Here is a 16,082-nt window from a genome sequence, read left to right on the forward strand (position 1 = left end):
AAAAGGATGAAAAAAGATCCGATTTTGGAGACTCCGGCCACCATACGTGGCGGCGCTAGGGCGGAGAATCGCCGGAGGCCTAGTTCGGCCGATGACCAGCGCCGGGCCTGAAAGAATGAGAGAGAGACTCTCACTCTCAGCTTTTTTTCTAAAAAATGAATCTGATTTGTTTTTTTTAGTTTTTTTCTATTATTTATATTCAAAATGAAACGACGCCGTTTTAGCAAAGGGATCCGCGCGTCGACCCGACCCGACCCGAAGGATCCGCGTGTTTTTCATTTTTGGGCTATTTACGCGCGCAGTCCCTCTGACTTGTGGCGTGTTTCAATTTGGTCCTATTTCGCTATTTCTTTGTTTTTAATTTGACCACAAATTTTTATTTCTGTTTCATTTTAGTCCCCTGAAGCGCCGCGTTTTGAGATTTTGGTCTATTTTCCATTTTGGTCCCTCTCCTTTTCGTGCGTGTTGCAATTTAGTCTTTTTAGTCCTTTTTTTTATTTCGAATCTACCCAGTATTTTTTATTCTACTTCGATTTAGTCCTCTTTTTAGTACTTTTGCTATTATTATTATTATTATTATTATTATTATTATTATTATTATTATTATCTTTACTATTATTAGTATTGGTATTATTGTTGTTTCTTTTATATCTCCATTCATATTTACTTATGTATCTTTAAATATATATATGTCTTATTATTATCATATAAGTGCTTGTATATATACATGTACATATTTTACATATAATTTGTTTAATATATATACGTATACTCATATTTCTTTTTTATATATATCTATATACATATACATATTTTTATTTTTATAAGTATATATATTTATATGTATGTATTTATATATTTTTGTATATCTTAATTTGCATAGACATATACATACATATTTTCAATATATTTTAAACATATATATATAAATTAACGTATTTATTTGTATACGTATGTATATTTTCATTATTTTTAAACTTTAATTTGTACATACATATTTTTATGCGCCTACTTTATATATGCATTTCATTATTTTCATATTCCATAATTTTATACACCTATATATATATATATACATATTTTATATATATGCATATTTTTCTTCTTTATATTTTAAAATATACTTTATATATATATATTGTAATTTATGAATACACACATATTTTATTTTTTGTCTATACATATATATATATCCTTTTACATTTTAATTGTATTCACTATTTATTTATTTCATTTTCATTATTATTTTGAACGAATGTTTAATTTATTTGTTTATATACATTGTTATTTTATATGATTGTAGGTTTGACTTTTATTTATTTTATATTGTTGCTATTGCTCGTATCATTTTTACACTTTTGTATTCATTATGATTTTGTCATGTATAACAATGTAATTTGCTTTCACATTTTTTACTACGACTTCATGTTTTTATTTCACTCGATAATAAAATTTGTTTAAAAAAATGATATTTCGTGTTTAGATTCGAGAGGATCGTACCCTAACTTACTGGGTTTCGATTTCCACAATAAATCTAAACACACTAATCTTTTCAAACTCAAGTTTTGAAACGATCTCGGGAATTAAGAAAAGATCGTGTCCTAACTTACTGGGCATGATCCCTTTCCTAAACCCGAGATAATAAAATATCTTTTAAATAAGTAAAATTCTGGCATTCATTCACGTATTGGGAATTTGAGACATTATATTCTAACTTACTGGATATGATTCTCTTTCTCGAATAATGTGAAATATGCCCATTTTCCTAAAAATTTTCAACGTTTTAATACAAGGATCGTATTTTTTAAATTCTTCTAAGTTTTCAATTTTCGACATTAAGACATTAAGTAATCAACTAAGGTACCAATTTTGGGCGTATCGAGGGTGCTAATCCTTCCTCGTGCGTAACCGACTCCCGAACCCGTTTTCTGAATTTCGCGGACCAAACTTGTTGTTTTAATAAAATCAAACCGTTTATTAAAAACAACCGCTTTTCGAGGTGATCCAATCACACCTTATAAAAAGGATTGGTGGCGACTCCTCTATTCATTTTCATTTTCAAAATCTAAGTCGATTCCCGTTTTTCCAAAAAAAGGGTTTCGACATATGCATTTAGTAAGTAAAATTAAAATAAAATAAAAAAGTTTAAAATCACAAGTCATGTTGCAACCCAAATTTTCTATTTTTCATTTTAATTTATATTGTTGACACCATTTTTTTGATGAAAACGGGGTCGACTTGGGTTTTGAAAAATGAAAATAAAAGTGGGAGTCGCCACCAATCTTTTTTGATGAGGTGTGATCGGGTCACCTCGCAAAAGTGGTTGTTTTTAATAAACAATTTAATTTTATTAAAACAACAAGTTTGGTCCACGAAATTCAGAAAAACAGGTTCGGGAGTCGGTTACGTATGAGGAAGGATTAGCACCCTCGTAACGCCCAAAAATTGGTACCAAGTTGATTAGTTAATGTCTTAATGTCGAAGATTGAAAACTTTAAAGAAATTTAAAATACGATCCTTAAAAATCTCAAATGACATGGATTATAAGTCAAGAGGATATTTGGCTATTTGGTTGGACGAGAAATCGAAACCCAGCACATTAGGGCACGTTCCTCGAATTTCCAAACGCAAAACATTGCCTTATTTTGAAATTTTTAAAAGGATACTTAGCTATTTGGTTGAATGAGGAAAATCGAAACCCAGCACATTAGGGCACGTTTCCTCGAATTTTCAAACGCTAAATATTGCCTCATTTAGAAAAATTTTCCTTTTTGAAGTATGGTGTTAATATGCATAATGGAATAATAAATATGATAATGTGAACAAAAATAATATGAGCAAAAACGAATAATAATAATAATAAATCATGTATATACCATAACAAATAAATAAATAAATAATAAACTAAAACATAAAAATGGACGTATGAATAAATACATAAATGAACATAAAAAAACAATAAAGGAAAATAGATGAAAATTATAAAATATAGACATGTGTATGTACATATAAGGGAACTATATATGTATATACATAAAATTATGAAAATATGAATATATATATATAAATTATAAGATATAAAAATATAAGTATTTACATGTATATGTATATAGACTATAAAATGAAAAAATATGTAAAATAAGTATGTACATTATAAAGATGTATGTATGCGCGTAAATTTATAAAAATGTGAAAAATATATGTATATGTGTATTTTAGAATTATTAAATAAAAAATATATATATGAATATGTATACATATATTCGTGAGAAAAAAGAGTACATAGATATACGTATATAAATATGTATATATAAAAGTATTCACGTATATATCAAATAAATTATATATAAAATATATATAAGCACTTATATAATACTAATGATAATATAATAGGACACATATATTTAAAATTACATAAGTATATATAAATGAACATATAATAATAACAATAACATTAATAATAATAATAATAATAATAATATTATTATTATTATTATTAAAAATAATGAACTGAATAATAAAAAATACTAAAAATGGTCTAAATCGAAATGAAAACAAAAATACAGGGCCAATTCGAAATAATAAAGAACAAAAAGGATTAAATTGCGGCACGCGGAAAAAAAGAAGGACCAAAATAGTAAATAAGCCAAAGTCTCAAAACGCGGCGCTTCAGTGGACTAAAATGAAACAAAAATAAAACTGTGTGATTAAATCAAAATAAAAGAAAATAACGAAATAGGACCAAATTGTAATGCACTGCAAAATCAGAGGGACTGCGCGCGCAAATATCCCCCTTTTAGAAAACACGCGATCCTCCCCTCGGGTCAGGTCACCGCGCATGTCAAGGGGGTCTCAAAATGGCGCCGTTTTTAATTTGATATAAATATTAAAAATAAACAAAAAAAACAGTTTCAACACATTTTTTTAAAACAGAGAGAAGGCTCTCTCTCTCTCTCTCGGTTTCTCTTTGGCCGACCTTAATCGCCGCCGCCGTGACCTAAGACTGGCGAAGTACAAAACGGGCTCTTTAGCCTTCGCCGAAAGGCGTCTTTGAGAGCCGAGCTCTCTCGACCTGCGAGACCCAAGAAAAGAGGTCTTCAATCCCTCTTAGGGCCCGAATTGGATGCGGAGAAGAGGGCCTCTAACGGCGAGGTTGCGGCCGTCCGGTAAATCCCTTTTTCCCTTTTTTTTATTTGCTACTTTTGTTTATGTATATGTGTAAGAAAATAATCAACGAAAAAAAAAAAGAAAAGAAAATAGATCTATATCCGAAAGACCAAAGAATCACCTTGAATATCTCTTGCTTCTATTCTTTTTGAAGTGTTCTTACAAAAATCTCAGAAAAAAGCCCCCCAAAATTACATTTTTTCGGCTTTTATAGCCGAATCCTACTGTTTGTTTCTTTGCTTGCCTTTTTTTTTCTTTGCAGGTGGCGGTGCAAGTGGATGGGCGATGATGGACGCGGATGGGACGTCTGGCGACGGTGGCGGCAGGCCAAGGGTCAATAGGTGCGGCGCTTAGATGCGGCGCTAGGGTTTCTTTTCTGAAACCCTAGCTTGACTTTGGTGAAGTTGGGCCTATTGGGTTGTTGGGTCTGTTTGTAATTGGGCTGAGGGTTAATTGGGTAGTGGGCTGAGGGTTTGGGTTTAATTGTAAAAGGTTTTGGGTTTTGGGCTAGGCTAGGCTTAGTTGGGCCTCGGGGTTATAATGGGTATTTGGGTTGGGTAGGCTAGGTGGGTAGTGGGCCCGGGCAAATTGGGCTTGTACATATATTATATAAGACATGAAGTATTCATTTAAACGTAGTGAATCCAACTTAATTTTTTTTTAAAATCAAGTTATTTTTTATCCAATTTGACTCATAGATGTTTGTTTTTTTCACAAAAAAATAGAGTACTTAAACTAATTATAAAACCTAAATATCCCTTAATGGGGAGGCTTAGTATAAACATAAACAATAAAATTTGTGATGAGTAAGTTTAACCAATCTATTAGCATCCTGATTGTCTTCTTTGGGGATATGTCGAACATATTATTGTTCAAATTATATCAGCAACTGATGGATTCTCCTGATCAAGATAGAATTAGAGCTAATTGTTGTCCTCTCCTGAATAGCTTTTATTACCTCAAGATTATTAGTCTTAATTAAAACGCTATTAAAATCAGGATCACTTAAAAAGGTCAAGCCATTTAAGATTTCTCACAATTCGATATTAAAAATAGAACAATTCCCGAAAAATCTATAGGAGCGATTCAAGATTTCTCACAATTTGATATTAAAAATGGAACAATTCCCGAAAAATTTACTGGAGCTCAAAATTCATTCTCCTTCACGATATAATAATGACAACGTATTGTCTTCTGACTTTGCCTAATTGATTGTATCATGTTGGTTTTCCTAACCATTTACAAAATTATAAAAACAAATTGAATTACTGATTTTTTTAATATTTCCGAAATTGATTTTTTTTCTAAACCAAATAATATAAATTATTTTAAAAGAAAAAAACCCCTGAAGCAAGGATATAAAAAAAGGGTCACTAAAAACCATTGGAAGACGCCTAAACAAGAAATTGAAAACAAAATTTCAACTATTGCATTGTTATTGACTAGTGGTCTAATAATAATAATAATAATAATAATAATAATAATAATAATAATAATAATAATATTATTATTATTATTATTATTATTATTATTGTCGCCTTCGTCGATCGTCCACTTGTCTATTGTTTATTACATAACTTTAATACGTAATCTTTTGCAAATGATTCTGATGGAGACCCATAACTTACGTATATTTATAATATGCATGCAAATTGAGAGCTAACAAGTAACCATTAACTTACCTGATATATCAATCATTCAAATGGGAGAAAAAGGAAGACAACCTTACTTACAAGGTCAAAAGTAATATGTATTATATATTTGAAATGGGTTAAATAAGTTTAATTTTTTTAATTTAAATTTATTTTTAGTTTTAATATTTTTATCTACACTCTTTTAAAATTTAAACCAATTTTCGAATAGCTAAACCCAAATAAATCTACTTAAATCTAACTCTTATTTTTATTATACAATGCTTATTATATTTATGATGTAATTTATATATACAAAAATAAATATAAAAACTTAATCTATCAAAAAAAGTTAGTTGTTTGCCCTAATATTTCAGATTTAATTGAAAAATTAATTTGAAACAATCTTCAACTATTTCAATAAAAAAATATTTTTTATTGGTAAGATTACATGGAGCTTTTGATAGAAATGACAATGGATAGTGCACATTCAAATATTTGCTGACGTTTAACTTGCCAAAATTGAAAATTAAGATATTGAAAACAAAATCTAAAATATTGCATTATTATTGTCAAATTGTCCTTTTTTGGGGCCAATCCACCTCCCTCGTTTAAAGCATGTTATTATTATATTATCAGATTATAAATATTTGATTGAAATGGTTAATGTTATTGTATTCATATGAAAAGAAAACTCTAACATTTACATAAAATTAATACTTAATCTTTTACGATTTTTAAATAATTAGTAGAAATAACCTTGAAAAAAAAGTGATAGCCATTGAACTCCATGTGATGGTTAATTGTGTTCACCGTTCCAAGTGTGACTTGGGTTTGAGTCATGTTAGTCGTATTTGTTGTTCGGGCTTTTACCATATTATTGTAATTTACAAAAAAAAAGAAGAAGTGGTAGCCATTAATTCCGCTGATTCTGAATTCAGAGATTTAAATGCCAATGGGTTATATTGACTAGAATTGAATGGTTGTCCTACCAGATTGATGCATCGTCAGTATATAAGTAAATAATAATATGATATATTATCATAAATTAAACAAAAAATATGGAGGATTTAGAAATAGATGCTAATAATTTTATTTAAACATAATTAAACATTAATAGTAACTATTATAATTAAATATTAATAACTTTTGAATTTAGTATCTTGGATATAAGGGTTTAGGGTTTAGGGTTTAAGGTATTAGATTTAGGGTTTAGAGTTTTAGCATTTATTTATATTTAATCATTATTTGATGAAATTTAGATAAAGTTATTAGAATTTATTTATAAATCCTCCATTATTTTTTTGTTGCATTTAATTATGATATGTCGTGTTATTATTTAACTAAATGTTGCGTAGGACTTCTACATCAACAATGCATAAAATATTCTTCCATTTTAAAATTAGATAAACTGAATTAATTTTTATATTAAAATAAATATAATTGTTTGTGTATGTAATAAGTAAACGTATTAGAATTGCAATATTAGTAAATGTAAAATCAAAAGTGCTATTATATTAGAATTGCATCAAATCGAATTTTTTATTTTGTATTGCGTATTGAATCAAAATTTATGTGTAATTCTATAATTATTTGTCTATTTAATTATTTGTTTTTTTTCATATTGCGGAATTTTAATATTAAGATGTTGAAAAGAAAATTTCAAACATTGTATTATTATTAGGCTTAATATAACATTTGGTATATGAACTTGACACTTTTTTCCTAATTTAGTGCATTGACTTTTTTTTGGGTCCAATTTGGCACTTGAACTTGACACTCTTTCCTTATTTAGTACATGGACTTAACACTTTTCTTAATTTGGTACTAAATCTTTCTTGGGTCCAATTTGGTACTTGAACTTAATTCTTTTTTCCTAATTTGGTACCTAATTATCTTTTTTTTGTCCGATTTGATACCTAAACTTGTCAAATGTTATACAAATTACTCTAATATACTAACAACGTTATTTTTTATGAGACAACAAAAATTATCAATGTATGATTGACATGTGGCAAAAAACATGGCATTTCTTTTGGGTAAACTAAAAAATGGTCACTAAACTTTTTGAAATCAAATATTTTGGTCACTCTCTCGTTAGTTGTATTTTTTAGAATTTTGTAAATGTCGAGGATTAAATTTATTGAATTTTTTAGATTTTGAACGAAATTAACAAATTTTGTAAACATTGTGGGCTAATTTTTTTTAATATTTTATATTTAGGATTAAATTGATAGAAGTCTAAATATTAGAGGGCTAAATTTGTTATTAGACCAATAAAAAAGCCCACATTGGCTTGTATTTGGGTATATTTGTTAACTATATATGTGTAAATGGCCTTATTATATATGGTGTTTGGTTGCCATGTGAATGTCTTGATTGTGAATTGGTATTTTGGATATCAAATAGTTGAGTTTTATAAGTGACATACATGTTAAGTTTTAGGCACAAAAATGCGTATATATATATATATGTTTGACCATTTAGGTAGATTTTGGAGACATATTTGGCATGTTTATAGATGGTCAATTGAGGTGCCTATGGGCATCATGTTTTTATGTATTAATATTACAAGTTTTAAGCTTGGTTTTGGTTGGTTTTGTATGCCTATTTATGTCATGGTTATATGCAAATTGTTGTGTTTTGGTTGGTACCAAATTGGGTAAGAAATATGGCTTACGGAATGGCTTATTTTTGTCCATACGGGCAAAGACAAGAGCGTGTGTCTCAGCTATGTGTGACATACGACCAAGTGACACCGCCATGTTTTTCCTGAAATTTCTATAGAAAACAAGTCAGTAGCTTCATACGGCCTAGCACACAGGCGTGTGGCTTGGTCGTGTGACACAAGTTAGTATACCCTCTAGTTTTTACACGGCCTAGCACATGGCCTGGCACACGGGCATGTGAGGTCATTTCGAAGGGTACATGGCTTAGCACATGGACGTGTGGTTTGGCCGTGTGACCCAAGTCAGTGAGTTACACATGTACAAACATGGGCTGGGACACATGGGCTGGGACACCGCCGTGTATCCCCATTTCGAATGCCCATACAGCCTGAGACACAGGTGTGTCTCTTGGCTGTGTGAGACACACAGCCTGGCCACACAGGCGTGTGTCCCCTGCACATTTGAAAAATTTTCATGTTTTTCGAAAAATTTCTTGAGTACTCAGTTTAGTCCCGACTTATTTTTAATGTATGTTTTGGGCCTCGAGGGCTCGTAATAAGGACTATATGATTTAGTTTGATTGGTTTCTATAATGATAATGAGATATGAAGTTGAAAGGTCTATTTGTTCGATTGTAAGTTAGGTAATGCTTAATAACCCTGTTCCAGTGTCGGATACAGGTTAGGGGTGTTATAGTGTGTATAGGCTTGGAGGAAAGATTGGATATACAGAGAGCCCGTACATTGAGACATGATAGGAGTCCAAAACCAAATATTATGGATGATCATTTGAAGATAGTGGAACCAGGAGGAGAGGGCGGGGAATTTAGGGCAAAAATAGACGTGAATTCATCAAATCAAAAAAGGAAAAAGAAAAAAAGGCAAGGTAGAAAAGTTCGTTCTATGCTTGAATTTCAATATTGTTTCCTTACGGTAATAGAGAAAAAGAAGAGAGATCGGGCATTGAAGAGAGAAAAGGGGAAAAGAATATCGGATAGAGAAGAGGCAGTAGTAAATGCATCACTTTATGATTCTGACATCAGCAATAGAAAGAAGTTGATTCTCGAGGAAGAAAAGAAATCTTGGGAAGTCAGAAAAAGGTTGGGATTTAGTATTAGAGGGGACGGTCATTAAGTAGTAGATGAAATAATAAGGTTGGAGGGGCTATAGAGTTGTAAAGCAGAGTGAGTTTCGGGGTTGGGCAGAACCAAAACAAACAATATTGAGCATTTGATTATAGATATTTGAGAAAGATAATTGAGAGTAAGGAAGTGGGTGAGACAGAAAGATCTTATGTGCAGATTATGTGTGACGTCCAAGCTTATGCAACTATTATTTAATAGGTATGGTTTTCAGATAACTTAGTTTGCCCATTCTGGTGGTGGCTTTTTGTTTCAAGATGACATTAAATTTTAGAATGTGATGTATATAATAATCAAGTTGATATGTGATTTAATAGTGATTTTGTGTGGTTATGGTTATTGTGGGGTGGTTTTAACTTGGGATGATAGAAGGGGCTGTGGAGAGTTGAGTGACTGAAGGTTTTTGTGTCACTTGCCAATGATTAAAATGGTGGTTTTGTTGCTTGGCTTTAGTTGAAGTGTGTTTGATATGAAGTCAATTTTGAATTTGAGTTTACTGGTATAGTTGGAAATTAAGAGGATTGTGAGATAAATTTTTATTAAATTTGAACTGATTAGTTTTGGTAAAGGGGGTTTTTAATTTTTGAAAGTGTGCTACTTACTTTCTCTTCAGATTGTGGTTCTCAAGTCTAAGTCTAGTGGTGTTTTTGATGGGTAAGGTATCAATATTGTAATTGCGATTGATTGAATTGAATTGGTATCAAGGGAGTGCTGAAAAGTTCAATCTAGTGTAGGATATCATTGGCCTCTTGGGAAGCATGCTTGTGGTGCTCAAACTCATCATTCATCCTGTAGAAAGTTAGTGTGGGCTGATATCGATTTAGGAGTCAAGTTGGAAAGTGTGGTTGGCACGTAACGATAAAGTGTTCGTCAGAGCATCAACGACTATTGATATATTGTTGTTTCATGATAAAATGAGATCTTTGATGTAGGTAAGAAGGGTCATGAGGACATTCATTTTATGTGGCTCTTCGTCAACTTCTTAATTTTTTTTCCCGTTTGAGAGTATTTTAGAATAATAAATGATTTCACTTGTCAATTTGAACCGGTGTTGTCTTAAGTTTTATATGTTTTTTTATTTTTTTTCTATTGTTTAATAAGTCTTCAATTTTAGAAGTTTTTGTATGTTCTTTTAGCACGTTTTTTAGTCTTTCTTATGGATGTAATCTTAGTTTTACAAGCGATTTTAGGGATGATTTTGTTGTCGTCCTCTCTAGTTTGGTGAATGCTCGACTCTTTTGTCGATTTTTGCTCGCCGCTTTAGACCATCCGGGACTGATCTCCTTATCGTATTAAGTGCTTGCAATCACTCCAGATATGTCATGCTTGAGTTGTGACAAAGCCAATTGTCAATGTGTTATAATGTTCTATTGATACTGAGGCTAAAGCCTCTGTTGTGTTGATGGAGCTTGTCCTTTACCATCTACGATGAGTGTTTACTATTTTTTTCTCTCTGAATTGTATGGTTCCATTCATTGAATGAATTAATGAATTTACCTTTAAAAAATATAAGTTTTTTTAGATAAATAATATAAAAAATACTAAAAATTATCGAAATAACATGCGTTGTAAACTATTTATCAAAATAATACAAAAATAGGAGGAAAAAAAAGGACTGGTGGAGACTCCCATTTTCGTTTTTTTTTTCAAAATAAAAAGTCGATCTCAAAAAGATTTCGACGGAGGTAACACGTGGACAAATAGAGAAATAACACGAGTTGTCGTATTTAATTATTTTAAAAAAACCCTTAAAATTTTAAAAATATATATTTAAAAAATTATATATATAAATTAATGTTAAAAAATACGCTAAACAATAAAAAGTACAGTAAAAATTTTAGAAAATTGAGGTAAAAAAGATCATTGTAATTTAAGGCTACTAATTAGCTCTCAAATTTGAACTTCAATGCGTGCATGGCTTCAAATCCTCAAGTTCAATGAGTAGGCGTCTTAATGAATCCATGAGCTGCCATCTTATTGAATTCATACACCAACATTACTCAACACAATAGATTTAGTAACCTACAGTTACATGATTATAACAAACTATAACATGCTAATACATTACGAGAATGCAAATCCCAAACATGGGATTCAATTTATTATTTGTAACATTAATTTAAAACTGAAATCGAGCTTTTACTTGTCGATATGATCATATGCTCTTAATTGGAAATCGGTGGTGACAGAGCAGCAAAGGCGTCGATCTGCTGGTTGGAGTTGAACCTCTTTGCTAGATCCGAAGCAGTAAAAAGGAAGTACTCCATGAAATCAAAGTCTTTGTAAAGTTGAGGATGTTGGTCATCTATAAGCTCTTTGGTTGTCTTGATTATGGTACCCTTGTTTGGAACGGCAAAAGCTGCTATAGAATATCGATCTTTATCTCCACCCATCATCACTCTGTGCATCCCCGATTTCAATCTCCCATTACTCCAAGCCTTTAATTTCAAAAATCAACATCAGTAAGTATTTATGATAATTATTCACTTTCAACATCAATAATCTAATCTCACTATATCTATAACCCAATATCTTATGTCAACATCAGTAAGTATTTTATGGTAACTATTAAATTAAACTTTTGTAATCTAAAAAATATAGATTGAGAAGAAATGTTGTCCAAAGTTTGACCAGGACTTAATTGAACTCAAGGCTTAGAGATAGTGCCAGGGGACAAGGAATTGCCCCCTCCACCCCCTCTCCACTTAATTCTAACTTTTATATTTTTTATTCTATTCACATAGGCCATGCACGTAAAATTTTGAATAAATACCTTGAAAGGGTCTCCAACCATAAATACAAAGGAAGAAGGAGATAAATTAGACAACCTCAACCATTTGTCGTCCTTGACCTCAATTTCCAACCCTGAAATTTTATCCTCGCAAATGAGTGTGCTAATTGGTTTATCTGTATGAGGAAAGAGTCCACTCTCAAACTTCCCCGATGGAGGGGCCATGTATTTCACCATCCGTATCAGCGTTTTGTAGCTCATCTTCAGTAATTCCTCCCCTAATCCATAACTATCAATTATCATTAGCCAGATTAACTTGTTTAGCTCTTCCATCTGTGTCGCCAGGGTGTATACAATGTCACTGAAATAAAATATCAAAATACAAAGTCAATAATTTGAACTCGCTTAACTCGAACCAGAAATGAGATACCAAATCAACCCAACCTGCAGAATTAAAAATGTAAAAGAATTTTTCTTACCAAAAGTGTGGGTAACCATCAGGCCACATAAGTTGAGCAAAGCTTTTAATAGAATCATAGTTGGAGGCATCTCCAACTCCGAAGCCTTCATACAACAAAGAAATCTGAGGGGACGATCCAACCCAACCATGGAAAGGCACGGGACTAACGTTCTTCTGTTTCCTCTCTACTGGGACTTCAACCAGTTCTTTAATCAACCTAAAAACCTCTTCTCGAACTTCCGTTGATATCTATTCGTATACCACCTCAAAAGAGCCGAAAGTCTCGCAAGCCTCACGAACCCTCTTGCACAAACAATTCCACCCATCAGTACCTCGCTTCAAATCCGATGAACGGAACTCAATGACTGGGTACTCAATTTCAGCATTGACACCCATGTTCTAGAATTTTTTGTTATGCTCTATATATGGAAATGTTCCCTTAAACTAAATCAGCTTGTAAACTAACTTTGCTTCTCTCTAGGTAGGGAATTACGTCTATTTATAGGCTTAGGGTAGAAATCCACTGGCTCTTTCCTATGCCCCTTACCATGCTCCGCCTGTTCACTTTTCATTTAAGAAGCTTGTAATGTTATTAAATTAAAAGGGAAAAAATATTTAGTTTTTAAGAAAATGAAGTGAAGAAAATGAATTTGATTGTTTTTAGTGAAAAATAAGTATTTTAATAATAAATAAATAAATATTTTTTACTGGTAAGATTACATGGAATTTTTGATAAGAATGACAATAAATAATTAGCATCGGCTCAAACAGAGTTGACTCACACAAACTCATATTTAAAATTTGATTGTAAAATTATAAAAATGTTAATATTAGATTATATTATTAATTTGTCATTTTTCAAAAGTAAATTGATTCACTTGAACCGAGTTGGCCGGACTTGAATTTTTTTTTTAAATCATGTAGTTGCCGACTTGACTTGACTCTTGAATACCTTTAATTTTATAGTAACGATGCCAACGTGTTGTGTTCTAAGTCACTTTGCCCTACTTGTTATATTTATTATGCAATTTATATATAAAAAATAAATATAAAAATTAATATATTAAAAAAGTTAATTGTTTGGTCTAATATTTTAGATTTAATAGAAAAATCAATTTATCAAAACTCTAAGTATGGAACAATCTTCAACTATTTCTATTTTTATGTTGTATAAATTAAAAATATTATGATCAATTAAATTAAATTTTTTTAATTTATTATTAAATTTTTTATTCTCTTTTTAATTTTAAATTTGAAAAAGGAATTAAGAAAAAACACTATTTTTTATAAAGGAAAGACAACTTATCCTTATCTTATTAAGTGGCACAGATGGGCAAAGGATTTTCATCCTGGAATTACGTCTATTTATAGGTGTAGAAATGCCACCTTTTCCCTTTTCACTTAAGAAAGGTGTAATGTCATTAAAGGAAAAGAAATTATTTTATAAAATGAAGAGAACAAAAATAAATTTTATTGTTTTTAGTGGAAAAAAAGTATTTTTTAATAACAAATAAATTTTTTTATTGGTAAAATTACTTTAATTAAGCTTTTGGTAAGAATGACAATGTATAGTGCAAGGTCAGATATTTTCAGATGTTTAAGTTTCTTTTTGTGAATTTAGATATTACAGATTCAAATGATATTCAAATTTGAATATTCTAATTATTTTATGCAATAAATCCGAAGTGTATGTAAATTTTAACCCTTGAATATCCATTATTAAAATCTACTTTTGTGAATAATTTATTTAGATAAGATATCCATCATCTAAATATTCCTTATTTTACGGATGTTCAAATTTAGATATCCAAGTCCCATTATCCACTTTACCTTTTTATTTATAAACTGCATATATTTAACCGATTTTAATATTTGGTGGATGATTTAATAAAATTTTATTCAAATAGAAATACTCAAATTTAACATGGATAGTAAATATTTTAGATTTTAAAGCATATATTAAAATAAAAATAAATAGTGTATAATTTTCTCTAATTTTTTGTAAAATTTATTTTATAATCCATACATATGCTTTAAAATCCGAGTAATTTATTATCCACATTAAATATGTGTATTTCTATCCAAAACTAAATTTATTAATTCACCCATCAAATATCCAAATCAGCTAAATAGGTGTTCCGAGTTCAATTTGCAAAATCTTGTCACCGGTATCGACTATGGTTTTAACCAGCTGTTTCGAGCTCAATTTGCAGTTATTGATTGACAAAAGTAGATATAAGGAGACCTTTGCTTTTTTAGAGCATTATTGTTTGCTACCTGTTAGTTTTGTTTGGGTTGATGCTCATTGTATCAAGTTAAGGGTATTTGAGAGTGAATAGTTACTTTAGGAGTTTTGTAATCTTTTGGTCTTTGAAAGAAGTTGAAGGTATTTTTCAACTCTTTCTTTTTATGTTGTTTTTATATCTGGTGAGAAAAAAATTAAGAAAAAAAAAAGAAAAGAAAAAATGCTCAGTTTTATATATCAATTTTTTTTAATCTAAGTTTTAATTTTATTTTCTTTTGACTTCTTAATTTCATATTTCGAGACAGTACGAAAAATAAATAAATAAATAATGTTACAAAAAAAACTTTCAAACGTACCGCAAAAGTATCTCTATGTGATAACGGAACAACCATGGAGATTCTCTATCCGCCGTCATCTTTGACTAGTGGTAAACTACTTTTTAGGGCACTTTTAATTTTGGTTACTCAAAAAGAAATTATTTCAATTTCGTCATCTAACTTTTAAGGAGTTATAATTTTAGTCACCTGAGCATAAAATATTTAACGATGGTTTATTAGGATGAGCATTCGATCGAATCGAATAAAAAATTTTCGAGTTATTCGGGTTCACGAATCCTATTTTTCATCCTAACTTGATTTAAAAGTTTCTTGAATTGAATAGAGTGAGATAGAATTCGAATCGAATCGAATCGAATATATTTGTTCAAGTTAAATTAGAAAAAATGATTTTGGATCTTTATAGCCACTGCCATCCATCGTAATCGAATTTGCCCACCGTAATCAAATTTGTTATTAACTTTCATCTCCTCATAATTCATTTATTAATCCTTTATATACGAGTTAGCTTTTTTGCTTGCTTAGTTGCTTCAATTATTTTCTGATTCTTGTCACCAAGTATTTTGAAATTAAAAAAATATATTAAATGTAAAAAATGTAAAAAATGTAATTTTTTAATAAAAATTATTTTAAAGATAAAATGTGAAATTGATATACCAATAGAAGAGAAAAAGTTGTTCTTTATCAAATTAATTTTTTTAGA

General features: G+C 30.2%; 1 protein-coding gene across 1 annotated transcript; it reads right to left on the bottom strand.

Annotated features, from left to right (window-relative positions):
* Positions 1-11,558: 11,558 nt before the first annotated feature.
* Positions 11,559-13,369, bottom strand: LOC107941628 (probable 2-oxoglutarate-dependent dioxygenase AOP1.2). Its single transcript, XM_016875197.2, has 3 exons — positions 12,819-13,369; positions 12,382-12,700; positions 11,559-12,046 (listed from the first exon to the last, which is right to left on the bottom strand). Exons 1-3 carry the CDS (start codon positions 12,845-12,847, stop codon positions 11,774-11,776), a joined length of 621 nt encoding a protein of 206 aa, XP_016730686.2. The 5' UTR covers positions 12,848-13,369; the 3' UTR covers positions 11,559-11,773.
* Between the last annotated feature and the right edge of the window lie 2,713 nt (positions 13,370-16,082).

The sequence above is a fragment of the Gossypium hirsutum genome, chromosome D13 (assembly GCF_007990345.1).
Source record: "Gossypium hirsutum isolate 1008001.06 chromosome D13, Gossypium_hirsutum_v2.1, whole genome shotgun sequence".
Classification (NCBI taxonomy): Eukaryota; Viridiplantae; Streptophyta; class Magnoliopsida; order Malvales; family Malvaceae; genus Gossypium; species Gossypium hirsutum.

Coding starts and splice junctions, on each gene's coding strand:
- LOC107941628 (XM_016875197.2), bottom strand. CDS start 12,847: ATGTGGCCTGATGGTTACCCACACTTTTG. Junction 12,701..12,818: donor GATGGTTACCCACACTTTTG/GTAAGAAAAATT, acceptor ATTTTATTTCAG/TGACATTGTATACACCCTGG. Junction 12,047..12,381: donor TGGTTGGAGACCCTTTCAAG/GTATTTATTCAA, acceptor TTGAAATTAAAG/GCTTGGAGTAATGGGAGATT.